At 37.2% G+C, this 27,199-nt stretch overlaps 1 protein-coding gene across 1 annotated transcript; it reads left to right on the top strand.

Annotated features, from left to right (window-relative positions):
- The first annotated feature begins 3,324 nt into the window (after window positions 1-3,324).
- On the top strand, window positions 3,325-27,195 carry LOC117787480 (protein sprint). The gene is made up of 6 exons (XM_034626022.1): window positions 3,325-3,443; window positions 19,831-20,095; window positions 20,689-20,968; window positions 24,690-24,963; window positions 25,660-25,940; window positions 26,208-27,195. Exons 2-6 carry the CDS (start codon window positions 19,857-19,859, stop codon window positions 26,409-26,411), a joined length of 1,278 nt encoding a protein of 425 aa, XP_034481913.1. The 5' UTR covers window positions 3,325-3,443; window positions 19,831-19,856; the 3' UTR covers window positions 26,412-27,195.
- Window positions 27,196-27,199: the final 4 nt, after the last annotated feature.

Raw genomic sequence — 27,199 nt, 5'->3', positions numbered from 1 at the left:
CACACATTCACAGATAATCTGTTCCACTCTCTCCCATCTCTCTCTCTCTGTCTCTCTCTTGATCTCTTGTGTTTTTCTAGTTTTGCTTTGACAGCTCAGCAACATTTGGCCCCCATGGCAACATTCCAGGAACGTGCAACCAAAAGCAATGTTGCCATGTCGCTCGTTGCTGCTGGCGTCGACGCGGCGACAAAAAACACGCTGCCAACTGATGCGGCGCACAGCAATGAACTGCACGTGGATGTCAGCAATAGGAGCAACAGCAGCAGCAGCAACAACAGCAGCAGCAGCAGCAGCAACATAAGTAGCAGCAACAGCAGCAGTAGTAGTAGTAGTAGTAGTAGTAGTAGCTGTGAGGCAGCTAGCAACGTGTGGCACGCAAAACCGCGTGGCAGCAACAACGACATTCGCTTCGTATGAACAAGTTCGGCTTCTGTCTGCACTTCGTGTGAATGTGGATGGGAATTGTGCTTGAGCTGAAGATGTTGCTGCTGTGGCAGCTGTTGCTGTTGCTGTTGCTGCTGCTGCTGATAATGTTGCTGCTGGGAAATTGCCAACAATTGCCATGTGTTGCCAGCAAAGAAAAGAAATGATTCTCAAAAATTGCATTGGGGTTAAGTTGATGGCTAGCTGACTTGCTTTCTATTTTATTTTTTATTTTTTGGTACTATTCTAACTTGGCTCAGACGAAGGCGCTTATCAGTCAACGCTTCTGCGTCTTGTCATAAATTATGAGCAATGTTTGCAGCTGGCTTTTGTGTGCAACATGAGTGCTGCATGCACCCACACTCAAACTTATTCACATTCGGCGGTAACACTCACGCGTGGTCGCCTCGATAACTCATCCTTCATCCAAGTCACGCCGTCTGCGGTCTCTCGACATGTTACGCTTGCCTGCCCGAGTTCAAGCTAACAGCGGGAATAACTAAACCAAAAACCGCCTTGCATTTCCTGTCTCCCTCTTTTAGCACTCCCACTTCACCCACCGCATTGCAAATCATTTTGAAATGCAGCCACGCACGCAAAAAATGAGCTCGTTTGAAATCCAAACATTTTAGCTGCCTTCTTGCCACACACTCCCCTTTTAACTCCTCTCAATTCCCCATCGACATGCCTCCTTCAGTCTCGACTATTTATTCATTGGTGCGTGTTGCCAAATGCCAAACATTTTTAGATGCGACTGCGAACGATGCTTGTAAATACTTTGGAGTTGTGCAAAAGTGGAAAAAGATTTGCTGTCGCAGCTGTTTTAGCTGCCACTGCCGCTGTTGCTGTTGCTGTTGCTGTTGCTGTTGCTCTTGCTTTTGATGTTGTTGTTGCTGTTGTTGTTGTTGTTATTTGGTATTTACGAGAGAATTCGCTGTGTGCTTCTTTGACTTGATTTCAGCATCCACAGACTGCCTGGCAATGGAACACTTTGTGCGGTCCCCAAGCAAACGTTGCAAACATTTTTAATGCATTTTTAATTAATTTTCGGCGCAAACGTGCAAATACATTTATATTGTATTGAAAGCGCAAAACAAACTTCAATTTTTTAAACCAAAATCAAATCAAATAACCGAGTTATACATTTATCTTCTAGAAACATTCTTTTCATCATCTTCAAACATTTTATAGCCCCTTCACAATCTCAACAAATCATTGGCACATTTAACGATTATTGTCTAAAACTGCAGTAAACGCAACTTTAATTACCCAACAACAAGTTTTATAAAGTCATCAATTAATTAAGCAGCAAATAAACATTCAAAGCAGCAACAACAATTATCAATAAGCTGCACTTTACTTAAGACCAAGAAGTGCCACTAAAAATTTATGAAACTCCTCTAGCGTTTCTTATCATAAAATGACCTGTTATCATTAGAGATAAGGAAAGCGCTGTGGACGACGCCGTCAATGTGGATGCTGGAAGTCTAAACTTGTCTCTCTATAGGATCCTCACACAAGCACATAAGCACACACACTTACACACGTCGGCAAGCAGCAGTATAAGTGCGGCCTCACTTAGGTTCCACAAACAATATCCATGTGAATGGAAGGAAACTGGTTGTTGTCAGCACAGTGGGCCAGCAGCAATTGTTATCAGACGAAATTATTTGGTACTTATCAAATTTGTAATTCAAATACATATTAATATTGTCATTTTGAATTTAACTATTTATTAATCAACATTCTGTTTTTTTAGAGAAAATAAAATGATTTTAATTTAAATCTATAAGTATTTTCAAAACGGCCGAGTTGAAAAGTGTAAGATCTTGTTTAAAATTTTAAAATATGCCAGTGATACACAAATTTAGATTATTTATCACTTTAAATTAAATATATTAATGAGCAGTTGCTAATACCATTATTATTTATGAGTCAAATATTTTATCGTACATTGACAACTATTGTATACTATACTTTTTGATAAATTGAATGATATAAAAAACAGTATATCAGATTTAATAAGTACACTATAAATTTAATTAAATAATTAACCATACATATTCTTATAACTCTATATAATTTATTAATACATTATTTATAAGTCAAATATTATATCATACATTGACAACTCTTATATACTATACTTTTGGATAAATTGAATGATATAAAATACAGTATATCAGATTAAATAAGTATTCTATAAATTTAATAATATAATAAACCATACATATTCTTATAATTCTATATAAATTATTAATATTATTAGTAAATTGAAATAATTTTAGGATTGATTTCGAATATGTAAGAAAAGAATATGAAATTTATTATAATCCAAAATTTAGTAACTCAGCATTTTATTATAGAACTTCAAATGAATCTAAAAAAATTAATTTTACATTATACACTAAATAATATTTGTAGCCCACTGTGCGGCGTCGACGTCAGCTGCTGGCTGTGTTTGCTGGTACAGAGCGGCCGCTGCCTGGCTGCCTGGCTGACTGCCTGGCCTATTGAAATTTATGTGGCCGTTTTTAGTCGTTTACGCTTAGCCAGCGGAAGCGAACGTCGCTGTCGGAATCGGAGTCGGAATTAAAAAACGGGCTACCAAGTGAATAAATCGTCGGTGTCGTCAACAAAAAAAAAAAAAAAAGTTGCTCCACCGTTGCCTTTGTTTGTTCATTGCTGATGTGCCTACTCAGATTCATAGGTGCAGCTGCCTCCAAACCCATTTCGTAATACGTTTGAATATTGTGTAAATGATTTATAAAGTTTCACAGTGCAAAGTGTTTGAGTAGTGTCAAAATTGTTTATATAAAATTCAATAGTTAATACTAACTTAAACGGCAATTGATTAGTTTTTCTATGTGCTCGTTTAGCTTAAATATTTTGAAGGCAAACATAAACGTTCATTAGTTAACATTTGAAGCCAACGGTTTGTGGAAAACCTGTTGCTGCTGACGGTTGCCAAAGCGGATATATATGTAGCAGAGTGTAATAAAGTTACGTTCTTTAAGGTTGGTATAATTAAAGTATTTGGTGTAATTATTCAAACATGATCATCTAATCGCTTGCTCAGAACTAACAAGCCATTTAAATTAATCAACTTGACATACACAACTTATGCAAATTATTTATATTGAGGAAGTCAGAATAAAGAAAGAAAAAAAAAAACTGTTACACTTTGTTGGCCAGCAGAATGCAAAAGAAGCAAACAAGTTTCATGTTTTCACTGTGTGTGTGTGTTGAGGCTTCCCAAGCGTGAGAAAATTCACAGCGCATTAATTAGCAAAAAGTAATCATTTTAAGGTAATCGACAATGCGGGTAGCACTACCAATACCCAAGTCTCTCATACACAGTCCCAATCCCCATCGAGTTTAAGCCAGCTCTGCTTTTGGTCTATCCAGACTCTTTCGCATGTGAGCTTCATTTGGCCAAACGTGTCAGTTGACACGCTAGCCTCAGAGGCTGCAGCTGCAATTGATTGCAACTGCAACAGCAACAGCAACACAAACTGTTGCTAGCAGCAATTTTGGAATGTAACTGGATTTCTCACAGGAAAATCGTACAAAGCAGAGCTTATTATCTACTTATCCAACAACATTTAAGAGCATTTTTCCATATGTAGAATCAGCATTCAATCACAGCTGCAACAATTTCAGTTGTACATTTAAAATGGCCAAAAGAGGCGCATAAATTACACGAAAGCACAGCATGGTCCAAAAGCCAAACCAAACCACGATTCGTACAGACTCATTAAGGTTTTAATTTACAAGTTTAGCTGGAGATTTAGGCACTGCGATTTATATGCGTCGCAAGGCAATAATCAACAGCAACAACAACGTGCAACAAGCGGCAATCACGCAGCGTGCAATACCAACAACATGCACCAAGTGTCCTCCTACGCAGTCCGAGAAACAAAGCCAAGACTTTTAGGGCTGGCCAAGCAAGGGAAACGCTTGGGATGGAACCAAAAAAAAAGATAAAAATTAACAAACACGACAGCAATTTTAGCAGCGACAATAATGTAGAAAATAACATGAAAATGATAGCAGAAAAGGGTTGGGTACATCACAAAATATGTTGCTTTGATTAAACACAGCTTTGACAGGGTTTTTTGATTGACTTGGCCAACTGATTGGCGACCTTAGACAACAGCAGTCAACACCAGCAGCAGCCGCAGCAACCGCAGCAACACTCACTTTACACACCTGCAACCGCTGCCAATTATACAGAGAACTTGACTCGACTCGACTTGACGCACGTGCATGTGATTTGAAAGACCAAAAACCGTTCTAATTTCTCAACTGTCAGTGGCAAGAGGCAATTCAAGCTTGCAACAAGCCCGCACCCGAACTCGTTAGGTGCTTAGCAGCAACAGCAACAACAGCAACAACACTTGCAATTATGTAGCGCGTTTACAAAAGAAGGTCGTCAACGTCGTTCTTGCTGTTATTGTTGTTGTGGCTCATGTCTTCATTTTGGGCTTTTTGCACACACAACAACAACGGCAGCTACACATGTTGTTGCTGTGCACCAGAGCAACAGCAGCAGCAGCATCAACAGCAGGAGCAACGCTTTTTGTTTGTTTGTGTTGCCAACACTTTTTGGCCTTTGGCGTTGACTCTAACCCCAATGCGCCTGGTCCGCTCGCCCTTGTTGCCTTTATTAAGCGAGGACCGTACCAAAAGCCACTTGCTGCAACAACAACAATGGCCTGGCCTGCAATCGCAGCGCTTTTTTAATAGTTTTTTTAGCTGCAAACAAGTTTTTAGCCCGGCTGCTGGCACTTTGGTCCCCTCCGGTGTTGACGTCGCCGCTGGTTGCCGATTTTTTCTCTAATTTGCACCGCTTTAATTTTACCTTTTTATTTGCAACACTTGTCGTTTAAATGCAGCAGCCGAGCCAAAGTGTTGCCAATAAATTAAATGCAATGCAAGCAATGAAAAAAGGCCAAGAACGAATTATGTTTGGTGCAAGCCGAAGCTAATATACACTAATTGTAAGTAGTGTAAGTGGATAATTCTAAATAGTAATAAATAAGTTCACTATGATTCGGATTAATTTAACAAATGAAATCAAATTTTGTAAGAATATTTATTTTTATTATTATAAATATTTGCAATTTTATTCAAGTGTAATAAAATAGATTCAAATAATTTTCAGTTTAATTCAAAGTCTACCTTATCGCATTTATGTCATTTTATTTTTTTATACTCTGAAATTCTCTACTAACAAATACTTCTAAATTAGGCCAATAACTCCATAAACAAATATCTTAGCTTACAATTTTATTGACTGTTATTAAAGTAATAACTTAAATATTTTAATTGAACAATCTTGGTCGAGTCGTTGGGTTTTAATTTGAACTTGGCGCCGCGTAAACATCATAAAGAACTTATTAAACTTGCTGCAAGGGTATGAAAAATCCAACTAAAGCTGCAACCCAAGTGCAGAGCATGATGGCTGAAAATTATCTATGTGGCCGGGGCAATTCCCAGTTCTCAGTTCTCAGTTCGTTTTTGTGGCACGACGCAATCGCAACAAATGGCATTTTTATTGATATTTCGGTCGGTTTGCCTGCCTGGGCAGCTTCATGTTGAAATATGTGCGCCACCTGTTGATTTTGTTTGGCGATTGGAGCTCAGAAAGACTTCAGGTCTTCAGGAGGATATGAATAGCAAATGGCAAAAGACTTAGTCTCTGTTAAAGTCTCTGAATATGGCTGTGGGGAGACTCGTGATTTGCAGCACAAATTAAAAGCGAGGGCGATGCATATAAATAGCAATTTGGACAGACGAATTAAGGCAAATGACTCCCAAGTACACAGAACATGGACAAAAGTTGTAAAGTTGTCGTGTCACAGAAATGAACTGAAGTTATGTCAACAGCGTGACTCGATAGTTGTATGTTATGTTGTTGTGGGCAGAGACCAAAACCAAGTCATGTCAACTCATATGTAGAGTCTATGGGAAACTGAAAGAATCTTGCGTAAACTTACAGGCGGGTTAAGTTTCTGTCTAACAAATTGGCCATTTGTTAAACTTGTTTATGTCTATCGTACAGACTAGGTATCTATAAATGAATATTTTGTCCATCAATTTTAATTAAACATTATTAAATGCAGTGTAAATAAGTATATAATAAAATATAATATTCATTTATAATCTGCTATCTCAATCTTTTAGCTAAAGTTAGACATTTTATGAGGCTTTGCGATAAGCTAGAATGTAACTTTTTTCTTCAACTATTCAAGACTTCAATTGAGTTCCATAGACATTATCAACAATTACAACTTTATCAACTGCCTTCATCCAATTAAGAGTCTTCTTGCACGTTTTGTTTGGTCCAATAAGATAAGCAATCAGATGGTAAACTTCCCCTGCATTCAAAGTGCATTATAGACTTCAACTTCTTCATGTTGACAGACGAACGACAGGTAGATAAGTAGAACGTTGATAAGCAACAAATTTGACAGCCATAAAGCAAACGGGGCAACTGACATGGGGCAGGTAGAAAAGATGTCAAAACGGACAAAGAGTGGGAATTGAAATAGTGACAAGGAAATGAATTGTAGGGGAGAAAACACAGAAGCAGTTGTAGGTACGAATACAACTGAAAATGGGGCAAAAACCAGTTTTGGAGAATTTTTATTGTATTTTGCGCATGTTGCTTAATTAAAAGACAATCGAAAGCTGCAGCTGCATCAAAGACAAAGCAATAATGCAGATTGAATCTCACAGAATCCTCTCACAGGTTCATCAACAGAACAAGAGGAACAAGAAGACACAGCAGGAGATCCAATAAACCTGCTCCAAAAGCCCCCGAAAATGACATGTTTATGAGCCTCAGACATAAATATTTAGACGAAATCTTACGAAAGAAAGGGGAGAGTATTAAGACGGGAAATTTGACATGCCGCCTCTTAATGAAATGCTAACGATATTCATTGGAAAAAATCAAAAGCGTAACGAGCCAACTGAAACCACAGACTCTGAACGCCCAGGCAGAAAAAAAAAAAGAGTTTACATTTCCAAACGGCTTTTCCAACAAAAGAAAATTATGTAAATGCTGGAAAATTGTTTTGGCCATTCTCGTTGTTGTTGTTTCTGTTGTTGCTGTTGTTGGCCAGCAATTTGCGCTGCCTCCGCTTAGGCTCGACTGCGCTTTTGGGCAAATCAATTTGAAAAGGCCCCCGCGGTAGGGGCGGCTGCCTGCCGAAGGGCGTGGCCCAGCAGCCAACGAAGGCTTATAATAATAATTGAATACATTGATGCCGCCAGCAGTATTTTGACTATTTTGCAATTGAATTGAGCAACAGCAGCATCAACATCAGCATCAGAGGCTGTGGCAGCAACAGAGGCAGGTGCAAGTTGGGCCTGGCAAAAAAGCTAGCCAAGTGGAAATGCTATCTGCCGTTCTTGCTGCTGTTGTTGTTGTTGCCCCGCAGCTATTGTTTTGCCCATTCATTTGTGGCAAAAATCAATGCCAAAAAGCCTTTAGCAAAAAAAAGAAGCCAAAGCAAAATTATTGGTTATCAAATTTGGGTCATAGCAATTAAATTTTGCAATAAACTGATTACAATTTATGGCAAATTGAAAGACATTTTAAAATATATGTTATACAGAGATTTAATATTTTAGCATGATTTAAGTAAACAAATAAATTTGCAGCATATATTTTAAGTGGCAATTTGCAGTAGAATTTATATTTTCGTCGTATAATATACGACCACACAGCAGAGTGATTACGAGTACGTTGCATGCCCCATGCACCCGTCAGCAGCTTATTTATGCACATGCAACTGTAACTCTTCATCAAAATAATGTAATTATCCAAATTGTTTTCTTTGAAATTTGTTTACATCATTTTTTACTGGTTCGCAATATGCTAAAATGCCAGAACCATGCAATGCGAAACGCTTCCCGTTAAGAGCCACTTCAAGTTGAAGTTGCACACGCCTCGAGAAGTGGAAAGAGGGCGGGGGGCAGGGATTGTGGCAGGGACAGGGACTGGGACAGATGTGGCACAGCCAGAGTCAGAGCAGAGCCGCAAGCAGCTTTGCCACTGCTACAACTGCAGCTACAATTTCATTATGCATACAACGACAACAACAACAACAACGAGACCAACAACCAAACACATCAACAGCATCCTCAGCTACATCCATATCCACATCCACATCCTCATCCTTGTGCTTCCTCGCACACTCTTTCACCCTCTCCTTCTCTTTCTCTCTCTCTCCCCATCTCTCGTCTCGCTCTCCAATGCAGCGCCATAATCTTCATTATCATTAAAGCCTCGCGGAAAGCGACGCTAAACAGTTTTAACTCTTTTTGCAGCTTCCGTTTTGATTTTTTTTCATTCATTTTTATTTTATCTATCTTTCTCCTCGTTTTCATGCTAACTGCTTGCATGTGCCAGATAGTATAAGCACATATAAGCATATAGCAGCATTATCCAACTCAGCGCGCATTTTAATTGCATTCCACACCCACACACACACTCAAAACACACACACACACACACACACACACACATGGACAGCATCTCATCATGTTTTCGGGCTCGTTTTTCCAACTCCAGCATCAATTTCATAATGAAATATTTTTAGCAACTCAATTTTTTTGGGTTCTGTGTAAACCTTGCCAAATTACTTTGGCTAAAATGCGCGAAAATTTGCTAAATAAGCTTAGCCACGGTTTTATGAAGGGGAATCGAGAAATTAAGGCACTCAATAGTTTGTTCTTTAAATTAAGGAAATTACAGATTTTTCATTGAATTCAACTTAATTTTGAACTTTTACCAACGCTCGACGTCTCAAAAATTTTGGCAAACAAAGTTAGGTACAGTAAAATACAAAAATAATTGTTGTGTTTTCTGTAATTTTTTTATATCTTGATTTCTCAATATTAAAAAGTGAAGAACTTAAGCATTACTAACTAAATAATATTTTTTTTCAGCTGAAATTCTGAATTGAAATAATAAATTGCATTCATACTAAAATATTTTGTATATTTAAAATTTTATTTAGATCTGATTAGAAATACATCTTCATATTTCCTCACCCGATTCAGAATTTGTCGGGAATGTGTAAAGTTAATAACTCAGTACTTAAGTGATTATCTGATTAAATTGCTATAGTCGTAAATTGCTGATGTTTGCTGTAGTTGGATGCATTTATAAAATTGAGCCGGAAAAAAACGCTTAACTCTTAAACTTTGAAGCGCCATTAGAAAGCAGTTTTCAGTTTTCCGATTGCCTCGAAACGGCAGACAAGTGTAAAAGCTACACTTGAGCAACGTCAACTATGAAGTGTGTGCCTCCGTTCAGAGATGGGATAAGATGGAATAAGTTGGGATGCAATGTGATTCTCGATCACTTGGCGGTCTAATTGCTTTGAATTTTGACTGGGGACAGCTGTCTGGACATGGCAGCCACTTGGAGAAAGAGAGTGGTCAACACCCAACGAGAAACACATACTTGAGATACTTAGAAGGCAGGCAGTAACTCTGGCTGGTTAAGTAGGCGCCTCTTGTTGCTTCTATTGTGGGAATAACATTTCAATGGCGATGGCGAACAATGCAGGAAAGGCAACTCGGAAAAGCCACTAAATTGTACGCTGTCAGAGTGGAGCGGCATGTCAACAGCAATAATAATCGTAATAACCAACAGAGCACCATGTCCCCATTGCTGTTAGTATGTGAAATACACACACACACACATAAACACACATATCAAACTATTAAGGCCATGCAACTGAAGCTGGAGCAGGTTCAGCGGGTTGAGAGTGGAAGTTGACAGGCAATGCGGTGGGGCAATCAAGGCACAAAACTCTCTGCCAACGATTTACTTTGAGAATCGTCGTGTGGGGCGTCCCCGTCTTTAGTCTTCAGTCTTCAGTCTGTAGTCCATAGTCTTCTGTTGTAATAGTCTTGGTTGTTGTTCTCTTGTCCGGATGAACTGGATATTGGCCGCTAAGAATAGCGCTAGTCGCTAGGTTGCAGACGGACAATGATCTGCACACAGGACAGACGAAGTGCCTTGTAATAAAGAGCAAGGTTGCCAGATTGTTATATTGTACCTCCTGGCTATGTTAAGAAAGGCCATACGTCTAAAAATGTTGATGTGCGGAAGTTACAAGAAATTTAGTATCTCACAACCATCACTTTTGATAAACTTTGAGATTGGTATCTAACGGAGTTGCTATTTCCATCAGCTTGATGGAATTTCCAGTTTAACAAGACCTTTATAGGCTATTTCCACGACCACTCACATTTGGCTCATTTGGTCACATTTGGATGTGGCTAATTTTTGGCTTTCCACGACCAAATGTGAAACTGTTAAGACACTCAAAGCAAAACAGCTGTTCGGCTTCTGTGCACAAATTACAAAAAGCAGACAATAACAACATTTTATTATTTATTATGATATTTTAATTTGCGCAAATTTAATGCCTACCGATTTTATTGATGAAAACAGCTGGTTTAGGTGATAATTGCTATTTTTTAAGAGTTTATCGATAAACATCGCGTGTTCGATAGAAAAATACTAAAATTCACGAGGTCGAATGACAAAATATCGGCTCATTCATTATGGATGAGCCAACATCATTATCCGGATTTTGTACTGAAATGAAGTCCACATTCGGGCCGGATGATGAAAATGGCGTCGGATGAGCCAAATGTGCTGTCGTGGAAATAGCCTATTAATCTAAAATTCCTACTCCAGACTATTAATTTTCAGAATCTTTCTTGTGTTTTTTTTCTCTTGCTCTTTCTGTATATATTTCGGTCGCTCTCATTGATGATAAAATTTCTGCTTTAACTAAAACCTTGTTCTTTAACATTATTTAGTCTTAAACCTTATACTCGTAGTGCTATTTTATTGTCCAACCAATTCAAAAACTAACTTAATTAAATTTTGAGTTATAAAAATATATTTTATTATAATAATTTCTTTTATAGTTTATACCACGTTGCTAGAATTTTTAGAATTTAACTATAGATCTATAGATCTTTTTACATAAGATTTCGGTCAATATTATTTTCCTAATCCTATCCACACTAAGTATAGATCTTTTTAGGATTTCTCATTTTATCACCTTTTTCTGTAGTAAGGTCGTCCTCTTAATTTTATCTTAGGTCTAAATAGCTATTTGCCCATTGAAGAAGCTGTATATTTTCCTTTGTTACTTAATAAATATAATATCATTTTTATTACCATCTCTCGCTTTATCCCTCTCTCTTTCTCTCTCTCACTCTCTCTGTCTGCTATCCCATCAGTTTTACAACAATCCATCAGCTTTGCTAGCCAGTCCAACACTTCCTCGGGCTGAATCACCCGAAATTGCCGCAACTTGATTAGCAATTCCAATTAGAAGTTTTCTCATTTCTGACAGGCATAACATTCACCATGCCACAGCCAGAACACAGAGCAACAATTTCCAGCAACGAATCCACATCATCATCATTATCGTTAACATCATCATTGTAATCATAATCAAGATAATGAACATTATCATCTGGCATGCACAATAAAAATAAACAGATCATAAATAATATATGAATTCAATTCATATCCGAAAGGATTTGCGGTTAAGATGCCGACGCTGACGCTGACGCCGACGCCACGCACAAGTATGGACAGAAAACAAGTTCCAGAAACTGAACACTGAATGCACCGATTCTATGGATCAGGAACGTAGTGGGGAGTAAAAAGAATCGAGCTCAAGATCGCGTAGATGCGCTGCAAAAGAAAACAAGAAAAACACGTAGACAGCCGGCAAAGCATCTCTGTGTGTATGTGTGTGTATGTGCTGTGTCTTTCAACTCACTTTTTCACAATTTCCCGATGCCGGTTGTGAAATTTGCCAGAGCATCGAATGTTTCATGGCCAAGTTAACAGGCGCACAGAGCTCAGAGTTGGCAAACGGAGCTAGATAAACCAAACCAACCAGGCGAAGCCACTGAGAGCGATCTACTAGCCAAGCCAAAAGAGAGAGAGAGAGAGAGACCATCATTAACTCAATGTCGTGCAACATGCAACACTGAAATTCAAGTTCAACGAAAAGGCAACGAGTTATTGTTTCTAGACAAGATTCTTTCCACTTATTACACAAGTCATCAAGTGGCCGCAACGTCATCGTCATCGCTGTCATCTTTTGACATCACTCAAAGATCTTCTTGCCACAGCGAGTTGATGATCTTTGCCCCATCCGCCGACTGTGCTGGCTGCGCTGCCTGTCTTTGTTTCTGTTTCTGTGTCTGTTTCTGTTAACGGTCAATGTGGTTGCTACCAAATTCAGCAGGCGTTGCCGCATCATTATCAACTGATTGTACTGTACGTTGCAACCCCGGCTACCGTATCCTGACGATGCACCGGAAAGCGACGCGCAACATCAAAAAGTTGCCTCCTACCCTTTTCCTTTTCATTCCCTCCTTCTTCCACTCCTAAATCTTCCTATCAGAGACATTTCAGCGTTGTTGCATCTGTCTGTCTGTCTGTCTGTCTGTCTGTCTGCTGTTGTTGTTGTTGTTGTTGTTGCCGCCGCGCCTTTGATGGCACTAATTGTTAATTAATGGAATGCAGGCGGCATGCTGCATGCAGCATGTGGCGTGCCCAAGCAATGCCTTGTAAGATTAGCGCTCTGAGCATCACCTTGGCAAAAGTATCGACAGATTACCTTGTGGCTGCTCAAGTTAATTCGAATGGCTATTTACTGCAGGCTTTTATTTCACCCAAAGTCAACACAAATCTTCAACATATAATTATTATTATTTTTAGTTCCTTTAAACAAAATTCAAAGTAAATTTAGCTGGAGAGGCAATATATATATGTAAATACTCTTTAATCTTTATATAAAGACAAGAACAAATAAATATAAGCTGACAACTTTATAGAAAACTTAATAGCTTTGTTTTGAATTAATTATAGAAATATTGTGACTGAAAACTGAAAACATATTGAAAAGAATTTTATCTTAGTCACAAGACTAGATTCAAATAAGATAAATTATTTATAAACTCTTTTAATCTACGATTTTAATAAAATTTAAATTTTTGAAAGCAACATTTTGTTTAGAAAAGTTCAAAATTAAAAAGTATTTTTTTATTTAAGCAATTTAAACGCCTTAAAATTCCTCTTAGAGAATAAAAGAGTTATTCCAGTTTAGCTTTCTATTCCAAATTCCTATTTAATGTAATTTAATCTTCAGAATATTCCCATTAAATTAACTATAGTTTCCACTTAAATATTACGTCAATTAATATGCAATTATGTATGTTTAATTGTTTTTATCAATTTCATCTCATTTTCAGAATTTCTATGGCTTTAAACAAAACAATAGGCAAACAATTAAAAAAAAATTCTAGAAAGCCGAAAAGCTTAGCGAAACCCATGCAGATAAACTTTTTATAAATTAACCAAATATTTTGGGAAATCGAAAAAAAAAATAAAAAGAAAACAGGCTCACAAAAATAAAATCCTCGACGAATATTATTTTTTAAAACTTTCAGCAAACTTTACCAATTATATTTATAGATCTCATGAGATTGAAAAGCGCTTAATAAACCGTATACGAATCATATAAGTTATACGCTTTGCGGAATTGAAAAACTTGTCAGAAAACATGTCTCGTTGTCTGTGTCAACCGTTGACAGCAAAAGTAACTTAAGATCTGAGCGAGAAACCCAGTCATGTGACAAAGGGAAGCTGCATTTCTCAAGCGTTTCGCTTGTCTCCAAGGTGCTTATCGATACCAATGCCAGAGACTTATCCACATTCACAGACAGCATTCGCAGCTCAACTTTGCATTTTGCAGCGTTTGCTGTTTCCCCCAAAAAATTGAGGCGAAGGAGGGAAAAAAGTGAAACGCTGAAACATATTTCATTTTCAGCTTCAACGAGGCAAAAGTTTTTCAATCTCACCTGGCCAACCCTCTGGCTGCAACATCCTTTCACCCAAGCTGCAACTCGGGCCACAAACTGTGTCATCAGACGTCGTTTGTCGCCTAACTTTTATTGAACTGTCGCTAACGTGGCAAGGTGCGGCAGCGGGTTGGGAGGACAGGAGGGGAAAGGTGACAAGTGGCAAGTCAAAAGCCGCAGACATTTGTATAAATTATAACAGTCGCATGCGTGGGCGCCTTGGGGAGTGTTTGACTTTTTTGGCCCCCAACACTGCGGCGTTATGCATTTATGATTGCATGTGACATTTGCATGGAAAGTCCCTTGACTCTCCACCCCGCTCCTCATCTTACTGCTTGTTGAAATCAAAGTGCAACAGCTGAAGTTGCCGCTGCGGGGCGTGAAAATCGTTTGCGATTTTAGTTTCTTTCACCAATTCGAGAATGCTGGCAGCATTCAAGTTGCACGTTGCACGTTGCAAGTTGCTTTGCTTTGGCAGTTGCACGACACAATCATTAAATAGCCATGGCCAAGTGCTGACAACAACAGCAACAACAACAACAACAGCGACAACGACAACAAATTACAAGCGCACATTGTCAATGTTGCACTTTAGGCGACATAAATTTCATGTACATTGCCAGAGCAACATGGCTAAAAGGCAGCAAAAAAAAGCTAAATAAAAAGTAGGCAGCCATGAGGTGTCAATGTACAATTGCGGCAACAACAACAGCAACAACAATACCAACAACAGGAGCTGGCAAAACAAAGACGCGATTGTGGTTTTTGTTGCACTGCGCATGCCAAATGTGGACACGACGCCAACTTGCCGCATGCTGCATGTTGCCTGCCCCTTAACAACAACAATGTTGCACTCGCCCTTGCACTCAGTTGCTGCTTATTGTTGCTGCCTCATCCGCAAGAACGCGCTGTGGTTTCATAGCATTTGCAGCCGCTTGTTCTATTGACACACGCGACGTATGAGTAACGTCTTGGAATGTTGCCGCCGTCATCGTCAACGTCGTCCTCATCCTTATACTCGTCATTGTGGTTGCTATTGTCGTTGTCGTGTTGCATTCCGTAATTACGCAACATTAGCACAACATATCGAGCACTGCATTTAATTAGTGGGCACCAGGAGGTACAATCAAAGGTGGCAAGACTCCAAGTAGCAGCATTGAATCAAAGCAAGACAAACTGCACACATGTCAAATGAAATTGTTGGCATTGTTCATAATTGAATTGCAATTGCAGCTAGCTTGAAGGCTACATAAATCTTGTTACTGACAATGCTACCAAAATTTCACAAGATAACAAACTGATTTTTTAAACACAAAATTTTTATATACAAAAAATAAATTCACAAATTTCATGACTTTTTAATATTGCCAAATTGTTTGAAACTTATATTAAAATATCCCAATATAATAAAACAATATTAAATCAATCTTAAATTAATTGAAATAAGATTAAAATTTAACTTAATTAGTTTTACTTACTTTAAACTTTAAACTACTTACTTTAAAATTTGAACAAAATTAAAAACAATTTAGAAAATAATAATTAATTAATTAAAATCTCGCTCTATGTCTCTATAATATATATATTTCCATTGAAATTACACCGTGAAACTTTAATTTATTTTTTAAATTTGTAACTTTTAATCTAAATGTATAGTTAAGTGTCGGCTGATAATATTTAGCTTGACAATAAATAAATAAGATTTTTTAAATTTTGTCGATATCCAGCCTTAATTTTGTGTGTAAAGTCTGAAGAGACGACAACTTTATATCTTAAATATATAATAGTTTAAAAAAGTCAAAATCAAAGCAAGTCAAAAGCAAAGACTAAAGTCGCCTGTACCCGTAGTTGCTGTCTCATTGTTAGCCTTATTATTTGGTCTCTTTATGCGCCAACGTTGTCGGGCCAAAAGCGTTGCACATTTTAAGTCTCATTGTGGCTGTTATTGCCACTGGCAAGGGGCAAGAGAGGCCGACCAGGGCGTGGCTACTTACATGCCACATTGTCGGCGGCACATGAAACTGTGTCGCGGATTGTCACATAACAAAGACAGAGGCAGAGTCAGAGTCACAGACGGGGACGGAGACGGAGACGGAGACGGAGACTTGATTCCGAATCCACATAGTCAACCGTTAGTTATCACTCAGCAGAGTTGTTAACTTGGCCCTTGGTATTTTATTACAATGACCACCCAGGCGGCGGCTTGGGAATCGGAACTCAAAGTTCAAAGACTGCAGCAGACTGTTGACATTTTGTGCTGTTGTTGTTGCATGCAACAACTGCTGATTGACATAAGCGCTTTAAAAAGGCAGTGATATGTCCCAATCGCCGATTGAATATCACACTCAAAGAAAATATGAACTCAACGAGGAAACAGACAAAAATAATACAATAACAGCAAAATAATAACAATCTCAGGGGCATGACACTTTCACAGGGCAATCAACACACCGACAGCAGTTTCTCGAATCTATCCGAAATATTTCCAAGCGATTTCACAGTGAATTTCGTAACAAAATCTCTATGAAAATTGAGATAAAAGTGCCCACAAAAGACAAACAGAGACAGTCAGAAAGACAGACAGACACACATGGTATTGCCATCGTTATATGGAGTTAGCTTGATGGCAACTTCAACATAATATCAATTTCAATAAACTAACAAGCAAATGTCTCTCTGAGTGTGTGTGTGTGTGTCGCTGGCAATATAAGAACTTATAGTGAGAGCAAAGCACTTGGATATAAGGTAGTCATATGTGCTCCGTCTGGAAAGTATATCCCACTTTTGGAATGGGAAGAACAGCAGCTATAGTAAAAAAGAGGATAAGACAGACAGAGAAACAGCATATAAAGGTAAATTTCAATTGCACACAATGAGACTTTGACGATAGTGCAAAGAACATAAGAAATTCAGATACAAAGGATACAATTAAAGAGCTTATAGAGAGTTTGACAAAATATAGAAAATAAATTGAAGAATTAAATTTCATTTTAAACCAAACACTTTATCTAACTTAGTAACAAATATAGCAATTTTATCCAACTCTGAAAATGTTTGGTCGACTTCTTTTATTTGAAGTTAGTTAATTTAATAAATAATATTTATTTTTTGTATAACTTCACTGTTATGAGTTACAGACCCTCAAGAAATATTTATGTAAAGAAAAAATGCATAAGAAATGACAAAAGCGGATTAAGAGCTAAAACAGAAAGAAGTCAATATAAAACAGAATTACCATATATTAAAAAGGTTTTTAAATAACTAACTTGTAAAGTCTTCTGGTTCAAGACATTATTATCAAAGCAAATAAAAATCATTATTATAAAAATTTTGAACTTAAAATATAAACCTTATTCAATTATCTAAAACTTCTTAAATTAGTCATTTATCTATTAGAAAATTAACTCAGCTTTCAAATTATAATTTCAGCTCAAATTCAACTCATAGAAATTTGTTTTACTGTATTCCGAAAACTAAACAACAACAAGTCAAAACATGATAACGAAAATTTACTCAATCTTGTTGCAATTTGTATAATGCATAACAGTTGCAGTTTGTTCCAACTTACTACATTGTTGTTTTTAGGCACAGCCATTTGCCTGAAAAGATAAAAACTTTGCATTCCCTAATAAAAAACAACAACCGGAAAAGCAATAAAAATAAAGTTTGTAAAAAAAATTGAATCGAACTAAACTTTAGACTTGACTTGCAGAAAAAATTGCAGCAAATAAAGCAGAAATATGTAAAAAGTTTGCTTGAATAAAAGACGCATAAAATTATGCTATGAAATTTGTCACGCTGCAAAAAGTCATTGTAGTTGTTGTCGTTGTTATTGGTCTTGTTGTTGCAAGTTATTATCTGTTGTAGCAAGTGGGTACAAAAACATTTTGATGCATTCGTGTATGACAAGTTAAATGAACATGTTGTTGGGCGTGCCTCGAGATACAAGTGAAAATCCTATGGAATTACTATAATGCCAGATAAGCCAGTTTTCCTTCTAGTTGTTTTTGTTCTTGATTTTGTTGTTGTTGTGAGTGTTTCCGTTGTGTCTGCTGACATTTCGCTAGCAACTTTTACATGAAGTGCCAAATGTCAGCACATTTGTGTCTCATTGTAGTCGTCGCTTGTTAAATTAATGCAGAGCCAACATGGCGTATACTTGTTAAATGCAGAACAGCAGCAGCACCAGCAGAAAGTGCACAAATTTGCATAGCTTAAATTTAACTTGGCTAAAGGAATTCTAGTATGAAAGCAAAACCTCAACTGCAGCTATACAAAGACTCCTCATTCACTTTTATAGTGAGTCATTTGTGCTTTGCGCTGATTACCGAAATACCCTGTAACCCAAGTGGACTGAGGTGTAAGCCGTATTTCTCTAATAAATACATTTTACTCTTTAAAATTTAAATCGATCAAAATTTAAGATTAATTGTGAATGATAAATAATGAAATAAAATAAGGAAAACAAAACTTGGAGACTTTTATAAAGCAACAAAAATTAATATATCTATATAGAGGCAACAAATTTTACAATTTTAAAATTACAAATATTTTATTAATTATATCGTGATCTTAAATCAAATTTTTTAATTCTGACTTTTGCACTTTTTAATACTTCCATTTTAATATTCGTCTAAGATACCAAATTTAAGTTGAGTTTAAGCAATCATTCAATCTAGCTAAATTTTGTTCACCGGAACTTAAATTTTACTGAGCACTTTCAAGTCACGCATGCCCTACTTAAGTACCGCAAGGCACGTCTTCTTTAGAATGTTGCAATTCCTTTGTTATCGGGACTGACAGGCTTTTGTGCCTTGGCATTGTTGCAACTGCCTATTGCAGAATGTAGGTGAATGGCGGCAAGGAAACAAGTGATGCGGCAAGCTCAAGTTGCCCCCAAGGCAACAGGCAGACAATGTCTGTCCAGCTACAAAAGTTGGTAGCAGTGCCACAACCTTAACCCAATTTGCAACAGCTTCGCTTTCAATTAACACACACTTTCAGATCCCCAAGAAAACCAAAAAAAATATACAGATTTTTCAACTTAAAAATTAATATGCTGAAAATCTTTTGAAACGATTTGCAACTAATAGGCAAAGGCTTAAAATTGCATTAAAAACTTTGCAAAACTACGCACAAGGCCACACACACACACACAGACACATAGACACACACAAACACATATGCATAGTTAAATTCAATAAGTCAAAAGTTGTATAAAAGTTTGCAGCCATGGTTGGCTTTTAAGCCAACATGAGAGTGAGCTCTTAAAGCAAAACTTTTGCAAAAACAAGACCACAAAATGTGGAAATATGTTTACTCCCAAATAGGGAATAGGGATGGCAGGAAATCTTGAGCATTTCCATAAACTTAAAGTGACCAGTGGGTTTGCCAGTTGTGGCCAAGAAGAAAGGGTTGCCCAAACTTTTTAACAAGCTAAACTTAGCTCTTAATTCTTAATTCTCATCTTGTCAGATGCTGTAAGGATACCAAGCAAGCTTATGGCCATGCAGGATATACGCCTACGTCTCGAGCCGCAACACAGTACAGTCGCGTTCTCCACTTCGTGCTCCTCCTCCTCGCAAGCAGCCAGCACATCGACATCCACATCTCCATCTCCATCGCCGGCCACCGTGGAGACAACGCTCATTGAGACTGGCAAACCGACGACGACGACGACGACGCCGACGGTAGCATCGCCCACAAGGCGTCCTCAACTGTTGCCGGAGCTAAGCTTCAGGTAAGTTGCATTTTTTTTAATACCCTTTACCGAAAAAGGTCATTAAAAGGGTATATTGTAACAGGGAGAAGGAGGCATCTCCGACCCTATAAAGTATATATTATCTTGATCAGCATCAACAGTCAAGTCGATAGAGCCATGTCCGTCTGTCCGTCTGTCTGTCTGTCTGTGTGTCCGTCCGTCTGTGTAAGCGCCTAGATCTCAGAGACCTTAAGAGATAGGGATACCAAATTTGGCGGGCAGCAGGTCAAGTCAATTTTAAATTTTTGACGCGCCACCTTGCGTCAAACTTTTAAGATAATTCGGTTTTTATGGCAAATTAAGCTATCAATTAACATTATCAATTATCCCACTCAATCGCAGCAAGATCGGACAGTTAGAGCGGCAGTAATAGCTAGCCAAAGTCATTAAAAATGAAGGCAATACAAACACCCAAAAGTATGCAGTAGTTTTCATTAGGTAGTAAACTCTTTAAAGTACTTTAGAATATATTGAAATAATTAACGGGTATTCTATGGTCGAGACCTTAACTATAGCTTTTCCGACTAGTTACTTACCCGAAAAGTATGCAATAATAAATGGCTTCTTTGCAGCGAAACAACAAGTGCAGTGAATACAGCGCCACAACAGCATTATTATCATCATCATCATCACCATCCGCACTCGCATCCACATCCACATCCGCATCAGCATCCGGCACAACCAAGAGCCCAGCCGCGACATCAGGTGGAGCAGCTGCAACTGCTGCACAGTCACCACGCCCACAGCCATGACCCAGGGCTGCAGCAATTGCCACGCTCGCCCAGCTCCGAGGAGGACAATTCCCCAACAGAAATGAATAATTGTCGTCGTTTGGTTGATAAACCACCTCTGGTAAGTCCACATTTCCATTGATGACCATTCTTTTTGGGCCTTTTCCGCCTGCAATCTGCTTACGCTCATGAATTCGTTGGCAGGCGAAATCAAATCGATACGATTTCATGCGATTTGCGATTGCCTTGCAGCTGCCAAGGCAAATAAACCATTCCGAGTAAAATGCAAAAAAAAATATTGCATACTTTTGGGCGTCTTTCAATCCAATAAATGCACCAAAGTGCCAGAAAAGTAGCAAAAGTTTCTAAAAGTATCATTAATATTGACAACTTGGACTTTCTTTAGTGTTTTTTATCCATTCAACTGCGCTTTTGCCGACCAAGGAATATTACAGAAAATTGAATAAGATGCGCAAATATTGATAAATATTGGCATAATTGAACGTTATTGGAATTGTGAATGAATTTCTTAAGATGCTTATAACAAATAAAGGCAGTTAATAGAGTTCTTTTCTTGCATTTATTTTCTCAGTTTTTAATTAAAATCAAAATTGAAAACGTAATTAAAATTTATCTGATTTTTTTAATTTCTCTCCCTTTCTTCTTGCGATTTAAGTTGAATAGAAAAACTATCAACATGGAAGAAAGTTTAGATATTGAAATCTATTAAATTGGATTCACAGACAGTTCACTGTGACTCTCTTTCTGTGGTATTTTTGTTATTTCTTGTCACTTGTCCGTAAACGTCTAACACTTGCTTAAGTAACATTTGATTCTTTAATTCTCTAATAAAAAAACGTTTACAGCTTTAATGAACTCTCTTAAGGGCTTTACACTCCTCAATTCTTCTTTATCAGTCATCCGTAAACGTTTTTGTTCTGGCGTAATACTCTTAAGAACAAATGCTTGAATTATGCTGCATTTTAAAGTAAGAATATATTGAAATTTAAATTGTAAGTCAAAAAAAGAAAAATATAAATCCCTTCAGGCAAAAAGGTAAAAAATCCTTTGAGCCTGCAAAGGAATTGCCGTCACTCAAAAAGCAAATGGAATTTAGCAAGCACTTGAGTCTATAGAAAAAAAGTGTTTGCCACTGAACAAGACCCAAAAGCGTTCATTAAATTAATTTGCAAAAATGCAAATTACGAGCTAACGGCACTTTGGCACGCGCCGCCGGCAATTGCAACAAAAACAACTGCAACAACAACAAAAAAAACAACAACAGCTGTGGAAGTGAAGTGCAACACGCCATTTTGTAGTGCATTTGCTGGCACAACGGGAGCAGGAGAGCGAGAGAGCGAGAGAGAGAGAGAGAGTGTGGAAGAGTGAGAGGTCGAAAGAACAAATGAGAGTGTGAGAGAGCGGGAGATGAACAAGTTTCAGCAGTCATGTCAGGCAAATGGCAGCCAAATGCCGTTAACTTAGTGACTTTATGACACATAAATCGCAGCAACAATGCCGACGTGTCCTCTTTTCTATACACACATAAATACACACAGATACAGATACATATACATATATACACACACATTTGTAGGCCTACAAGAGCAGCTGACAGTTGCAGCTGCAGCTGTGGGCAATGGGATAAAGTTTGCTGCCAACAAAGCGACAGACAAAAGGTGGAGATAGCGAAAAGGAGCAAATCAAATGCCAACACAAACTAAACTTTTGAGTTAATGCTCGAATAGAAAATACCCTCTATATACATATGTTAAAACGAGATGTCTTGTTTATTTATTAACCGATTTAAATTGCAACATCTTTATAATATTAGAAAATTATATTTTTTTGCTAATCTGTCTAGATATGTTTGAACGCTAGCTTGAAAAATAAATATCATGTTTATTTACAAACCAAATAATATGATATATGAAAACTTATAAACAAAAATTGTTAAAATTAATTAATTAATTACAAATGCAATTTTTGGCGATGTTTCTTTTTTACGGAATAATTTTAATATGATTATGAAGTTTAAACACTATATAAAACAGAATAGAAGAAAAATTTTGCATTTAGTTATTAAATGCGTTTTTGAACTTATAACAATACCCAAGTATATTTTAAAACATATTTTAATAATTATAGCCTTTATAATCTTAACAATAATAATATTTGGTTGCTCTAGAAGTGAATGAGTTCCTTGACAGCTTAATGCATATAGTTTTAATTAAAAATAGGCTTACTTTTTTCTTATATATATATATTTTTTTTTTTAGTTTTCAAGAGTTTATTAAATAAACGTACTGTCAAATTTATAAAAGTAAAACACAGTTGATATCTTTAGCTTGTACTAACACTCTTAATGAATTGCAATGCATACAGGGTATAAAGAGACGTACTTTACAACTGCTTTCAACTTAGACACGCCCATGCCCAATTGTCCCATTGTTCCCAATGCGCCTACCATGTTTTCTACCGTCTTCATGTCTATTCTTTTGCATTGCAATGCATTTTTCTGCTTTATATATTTACGCCTTTTTGCTAGCAGAGAGTTGTACGCCGGATTTGTCGAGCAGCGCCTGCCGAGTGCCACTTGAGCGCATTGTCTTGCTAAGGACTTTGCTTACTTGTGAGAGACTTTTCCAATGTCATTAGCATAATGGGGGCATTAGGTTGGCTGCCTGCCTGGCACTGATTGCATACTTAACGATAAGGAACTGCTTGAGTACCAATTCAATTAGCTACAATTGCAGAAAGATGCACATTCAGACAGATCAAAGAAATACAGCGCAAGAAACTCATCAAACTATCCATTGGCAAATGAAATATATTATCTTTAATTTGAATCTTAATCAAGCAATCAATGAAATCATTTTCCTCATACTTAAAGTAAAAGTTCATAAATGGAAATTTGTACGAGTTAGTCTAATAAGTTAAATATTAATCGAACAATCAATGAATTTCCTTAGAATTCAATTATTTTTTTCTTAGAATTCTTTGAGTTAATCTTAACTGACGTAGAGCTTAGGAATATCTATTGTACTTTCGCATGCATTCATAAATAAATAACTAATTATGGCAGTTCATGCATGAATCTTTTGAATGCAACATGCTGAATAGAATCTAAGCAATGCCACACAATATTCCTATTGAATATATATCTGTAATAGCCCTAGAATTTAGCTGAATTCAATAGGCGCCTTGAACACTACGAAGCAGCAATTGAAGGAAGCCACATCAAAAAGGCATTTTGGCCAATTCCCATTCCCCTTGGGCAACTACATAAAATCAACATAATTATAACAAATTAGGCAAATAACTTATAAGGCAAGAAGCAGATCAGAACGGAACCAAGGGAACAGATGGGATAGGGGGAATAAAGTAACGTAGTCAACACTTGAGCAACTGTCTGCTAATTGGAAACGCTTTAAATGGGCTCACAAAAAGCAGCCCCAAAAACTTTGAGCCTCAACTCATTTCAAAGTAATTTACCGCAACCCAAAGCCAAAGTGTGGGCAAATCAGGGGCAGGGGCAGAGGGGAAGGAAAGGCAACGAGGCAACACTGACTACATAGTCAACATTTTATTGGTAACCAAAAATGTTACACATCGATTTGCAGGCGTCTCCTTGTTGTTGTTGAAAGTGTTTTGCGATGTTTGCTGGCTTTGTGGCAGGCAACAAAACTCAACCAGCAACAACAACAACAATAATAATGGCAATGGAATTGTTAAGGATAAACTAAATTGCAATTATTGCGTTGCGTCAAAAACTTTTGGCCCCCCCGGAGTTGTATACAGTGCAATTGTAATGGTTTCATTTCATACAAAATCTCTTTCAGGTTAAACGCCTCACCATGGGCATTGGATTGTTGCGTGGCACCGAGGATAGCCGCCCATTGGTGCACAACAACTGCTCCTCCTCCCTCAACTCGGGCTCATCGCAGACCATATCCGATGGCTATGTGAACGAAGCCATCTGTGAGCCGGACAAATATGTGGCAAGCAAATTCGGTGACTCCTGTCGTCAATCTCTGACGGCTCTGGAAACTGCCACACAACGTCTGCAGGCGGAGCTGCCCAATAGCAAAAAGTATTTGCGGGAAACGTGCAGCGGTAAGAAGACGGATTTCCTTAAATATTATAGATTTTTCATACATACAAATTTCAACAGCCATAACTTTTGAGAAATTAATACGACTCTTATGAGAAATGTCATTTTGATCATTATTAGGTCTCCAAATTGATTATGTATATAAATTTAGTGCATTTTGAAAGATCCATATTTTTAAAAAAAATTTACTTTACAAATATGCATAACTTTGTCAAATCTAACCCGATTTGAATGCGGCACGTTTTTTGCTTCTTATTTGGTCTCTACATTGATAATGTTTATATAGTAAATATAGTAAACTTTGGACAATCATTTATTTCCAAAAATTTTCAACAAATTTCTATTCCCTATGGTTTTTTTATTAAATTTATTTTTTAAAATATAAATATCAAGTTTTCACTTTTAGTCAACTCCTAAAGTCGAAATAAGTATAAAACATGACTTTAAATTTGATTCAGAGAAATTACATTACATTAAAAAAATTACATTTAAAAACATTTTAAAATATCTAGTTTTAATCAACTCCATATGATATTAATATATATTAAAAAAAAACAACTGATTACCATTTGATAAGTCCTTTTAATCATAATATGATCTCTTAAATGACTCCGATAATTTGTTATATTTAATTTTACGACTATTAATGTAATTTTTTTGAATAATCTGTAAATATTTATTTAATTCCAATGATATAGCCAACTCGAGTCCAAAACTGTTTGCACACGGCTCCTCACTGCGTTTGGACAACCTCAGTCTGGCCGAGCAGCAGGAGCTGAAGGGCGCCGCATGGTATCAGGCGGGAATTCCGCGGGAGATCTCACTGGAGGTGCTGTCACGTCAAAGTCCAGGTGCATTTCTGGTGCGACAGAGCAGCACAAAGCCAGGTTGCTTTGCATTATCCTTACGCGTGCCGCCGCCATCGCCACGTGTGGCACATTATTTGATACTCCGCACACCGCGTGGCTATAAAATTAAGGTAGGACAGAAATATATAGTTAATTAGAACACACTGATAAACAAAATATCAAAGATATTGTATTAAAGCATTCTTTTTTAAGTAAGACAACTTTTAAAGGAAAATATTTAAAATAAACACAATCTTTCAACGAAGTTTTTTCTCTTAATTTTAGAATCTAGTTTCTCAAGGCCTTTTTTAAAGTAATATTTTCCTCAGAATTTTCGACTAAAGTATACATTTAAATTATTTTTTTATCCGTATAATAAATATCTTTATACTTTTCAGGGATTCACCAAGGAATTCAGTTCGCTGCGAGCGCTGATTACGCATCATTCGGTGATGCCGGAGCTGTTGCCCGTACCGCTGACGCTGCCGCGGCCGGCGCATGTCCGGGCACAGGCTCAGGCATATGGAAATGGTGGCGGTGATTTTGAGATGTACGGCTCGCTGAATGACTTTCGGAAAATGATGGCCGATTTGAATGTGTGACCGTTGGGCGCATCTAATTAATTAAGTAATTATGTGACGTTGATTGAATTAAGCGCCACACGACTGGACATATTGTTCGACCCGGTCTGCTGCCTGTCTGGACAGGATAACAATCTGTTTAATTTGCTTAATTGGCTGTGCTGACGGTTGACATGGCTACCAAGTCGAAAGCCGCTCCAAAAAAACTCCAACAAACAGTGAAAAAAAAAAGTTAAAAAAAATTTTATGAAAATTAATAATCAGAGTTGAATCATAGAATATGTTGCCCAATGGCAGCTGCAGGGTATACACATAAACACACACACACTCTGACACACAGATTGTGCCACAAAAACTGCACTCAAATGATGCAACTGATTGAAAAACAAGTGCAAACAAAACGAATATGCAACAAATATGCAAATCGAACCTTACAATTATTATTTTTTTGAATACTTTTTTTTGAATTTTAATTTACTGTTACCGCTGAGTGGCAGGTGCAACACAATTCTGATTGCAGCCAACGGGATTAAATGTTAATGCCAATGGGAAAGCCTTTTGTAAAATGTTTTTAGCAGCTGCCAGATTTTAGTTAGTATTAAAACATTCTTAGTTAAAGCTGAAATTATACATACATAAAAGTATCTGATACAGCACAAAATGCAGCAATTAATATATAATATGTAAACGTAAACAAACAATTAAATGTGGTGTAATATTAATCATATAAGTAGCTAGGTTTATACAAAATTATGTTTACTCTGTAGTGTTTGTAATTTGTGTAATAAAAAATATTCAAACAACATTTT

This window comes from Drosophila innubila, assembly GCF_004354385.1.
Source record: "Drosophila innubila isolate TH190305 chromosome 3L unlocalized genomic scaffold, UK_Dinn_1.0 0_D_3L, whole genome shotgun sequence".
NCBI classification, from domain to species: Eukaryota; Metazoa; Arthropoda; class Insecta; order Diptera; family Drosophilidae; genus Drosophila; species Drosophila innubila.
This window is presented reverse-complemented; position numbering and strand designations above follow the sequence as displayed.

What these genes read in the sequence shown, in the direction of transcription:
- LOC117787480 (XM_034626022.1), top strand. Translation starts at nt 19,857, where the DNA reads ATGGCCATGCAGGATATACGCCTACGTCTCGAGCCGCAACACAGTACA. An exon ending in TGGTTGATAAACCACCTCTG is followed by an intron (nt 20,969 to 24,689) that starts GTAAGTCCACAT and finishes AATCTCTTTCAG; the next exon opens with GTTAAACGCCTCACCATGGG. An exon ending in TTTGCGGGAAACGTGCAGCG is followed by an intron (nt 24,964 to 25,659) that starts GTAAGAAGACGG and finishes CCAATGATATAG; the next exon opens with CCAACTCGAGTCCAAAACTG.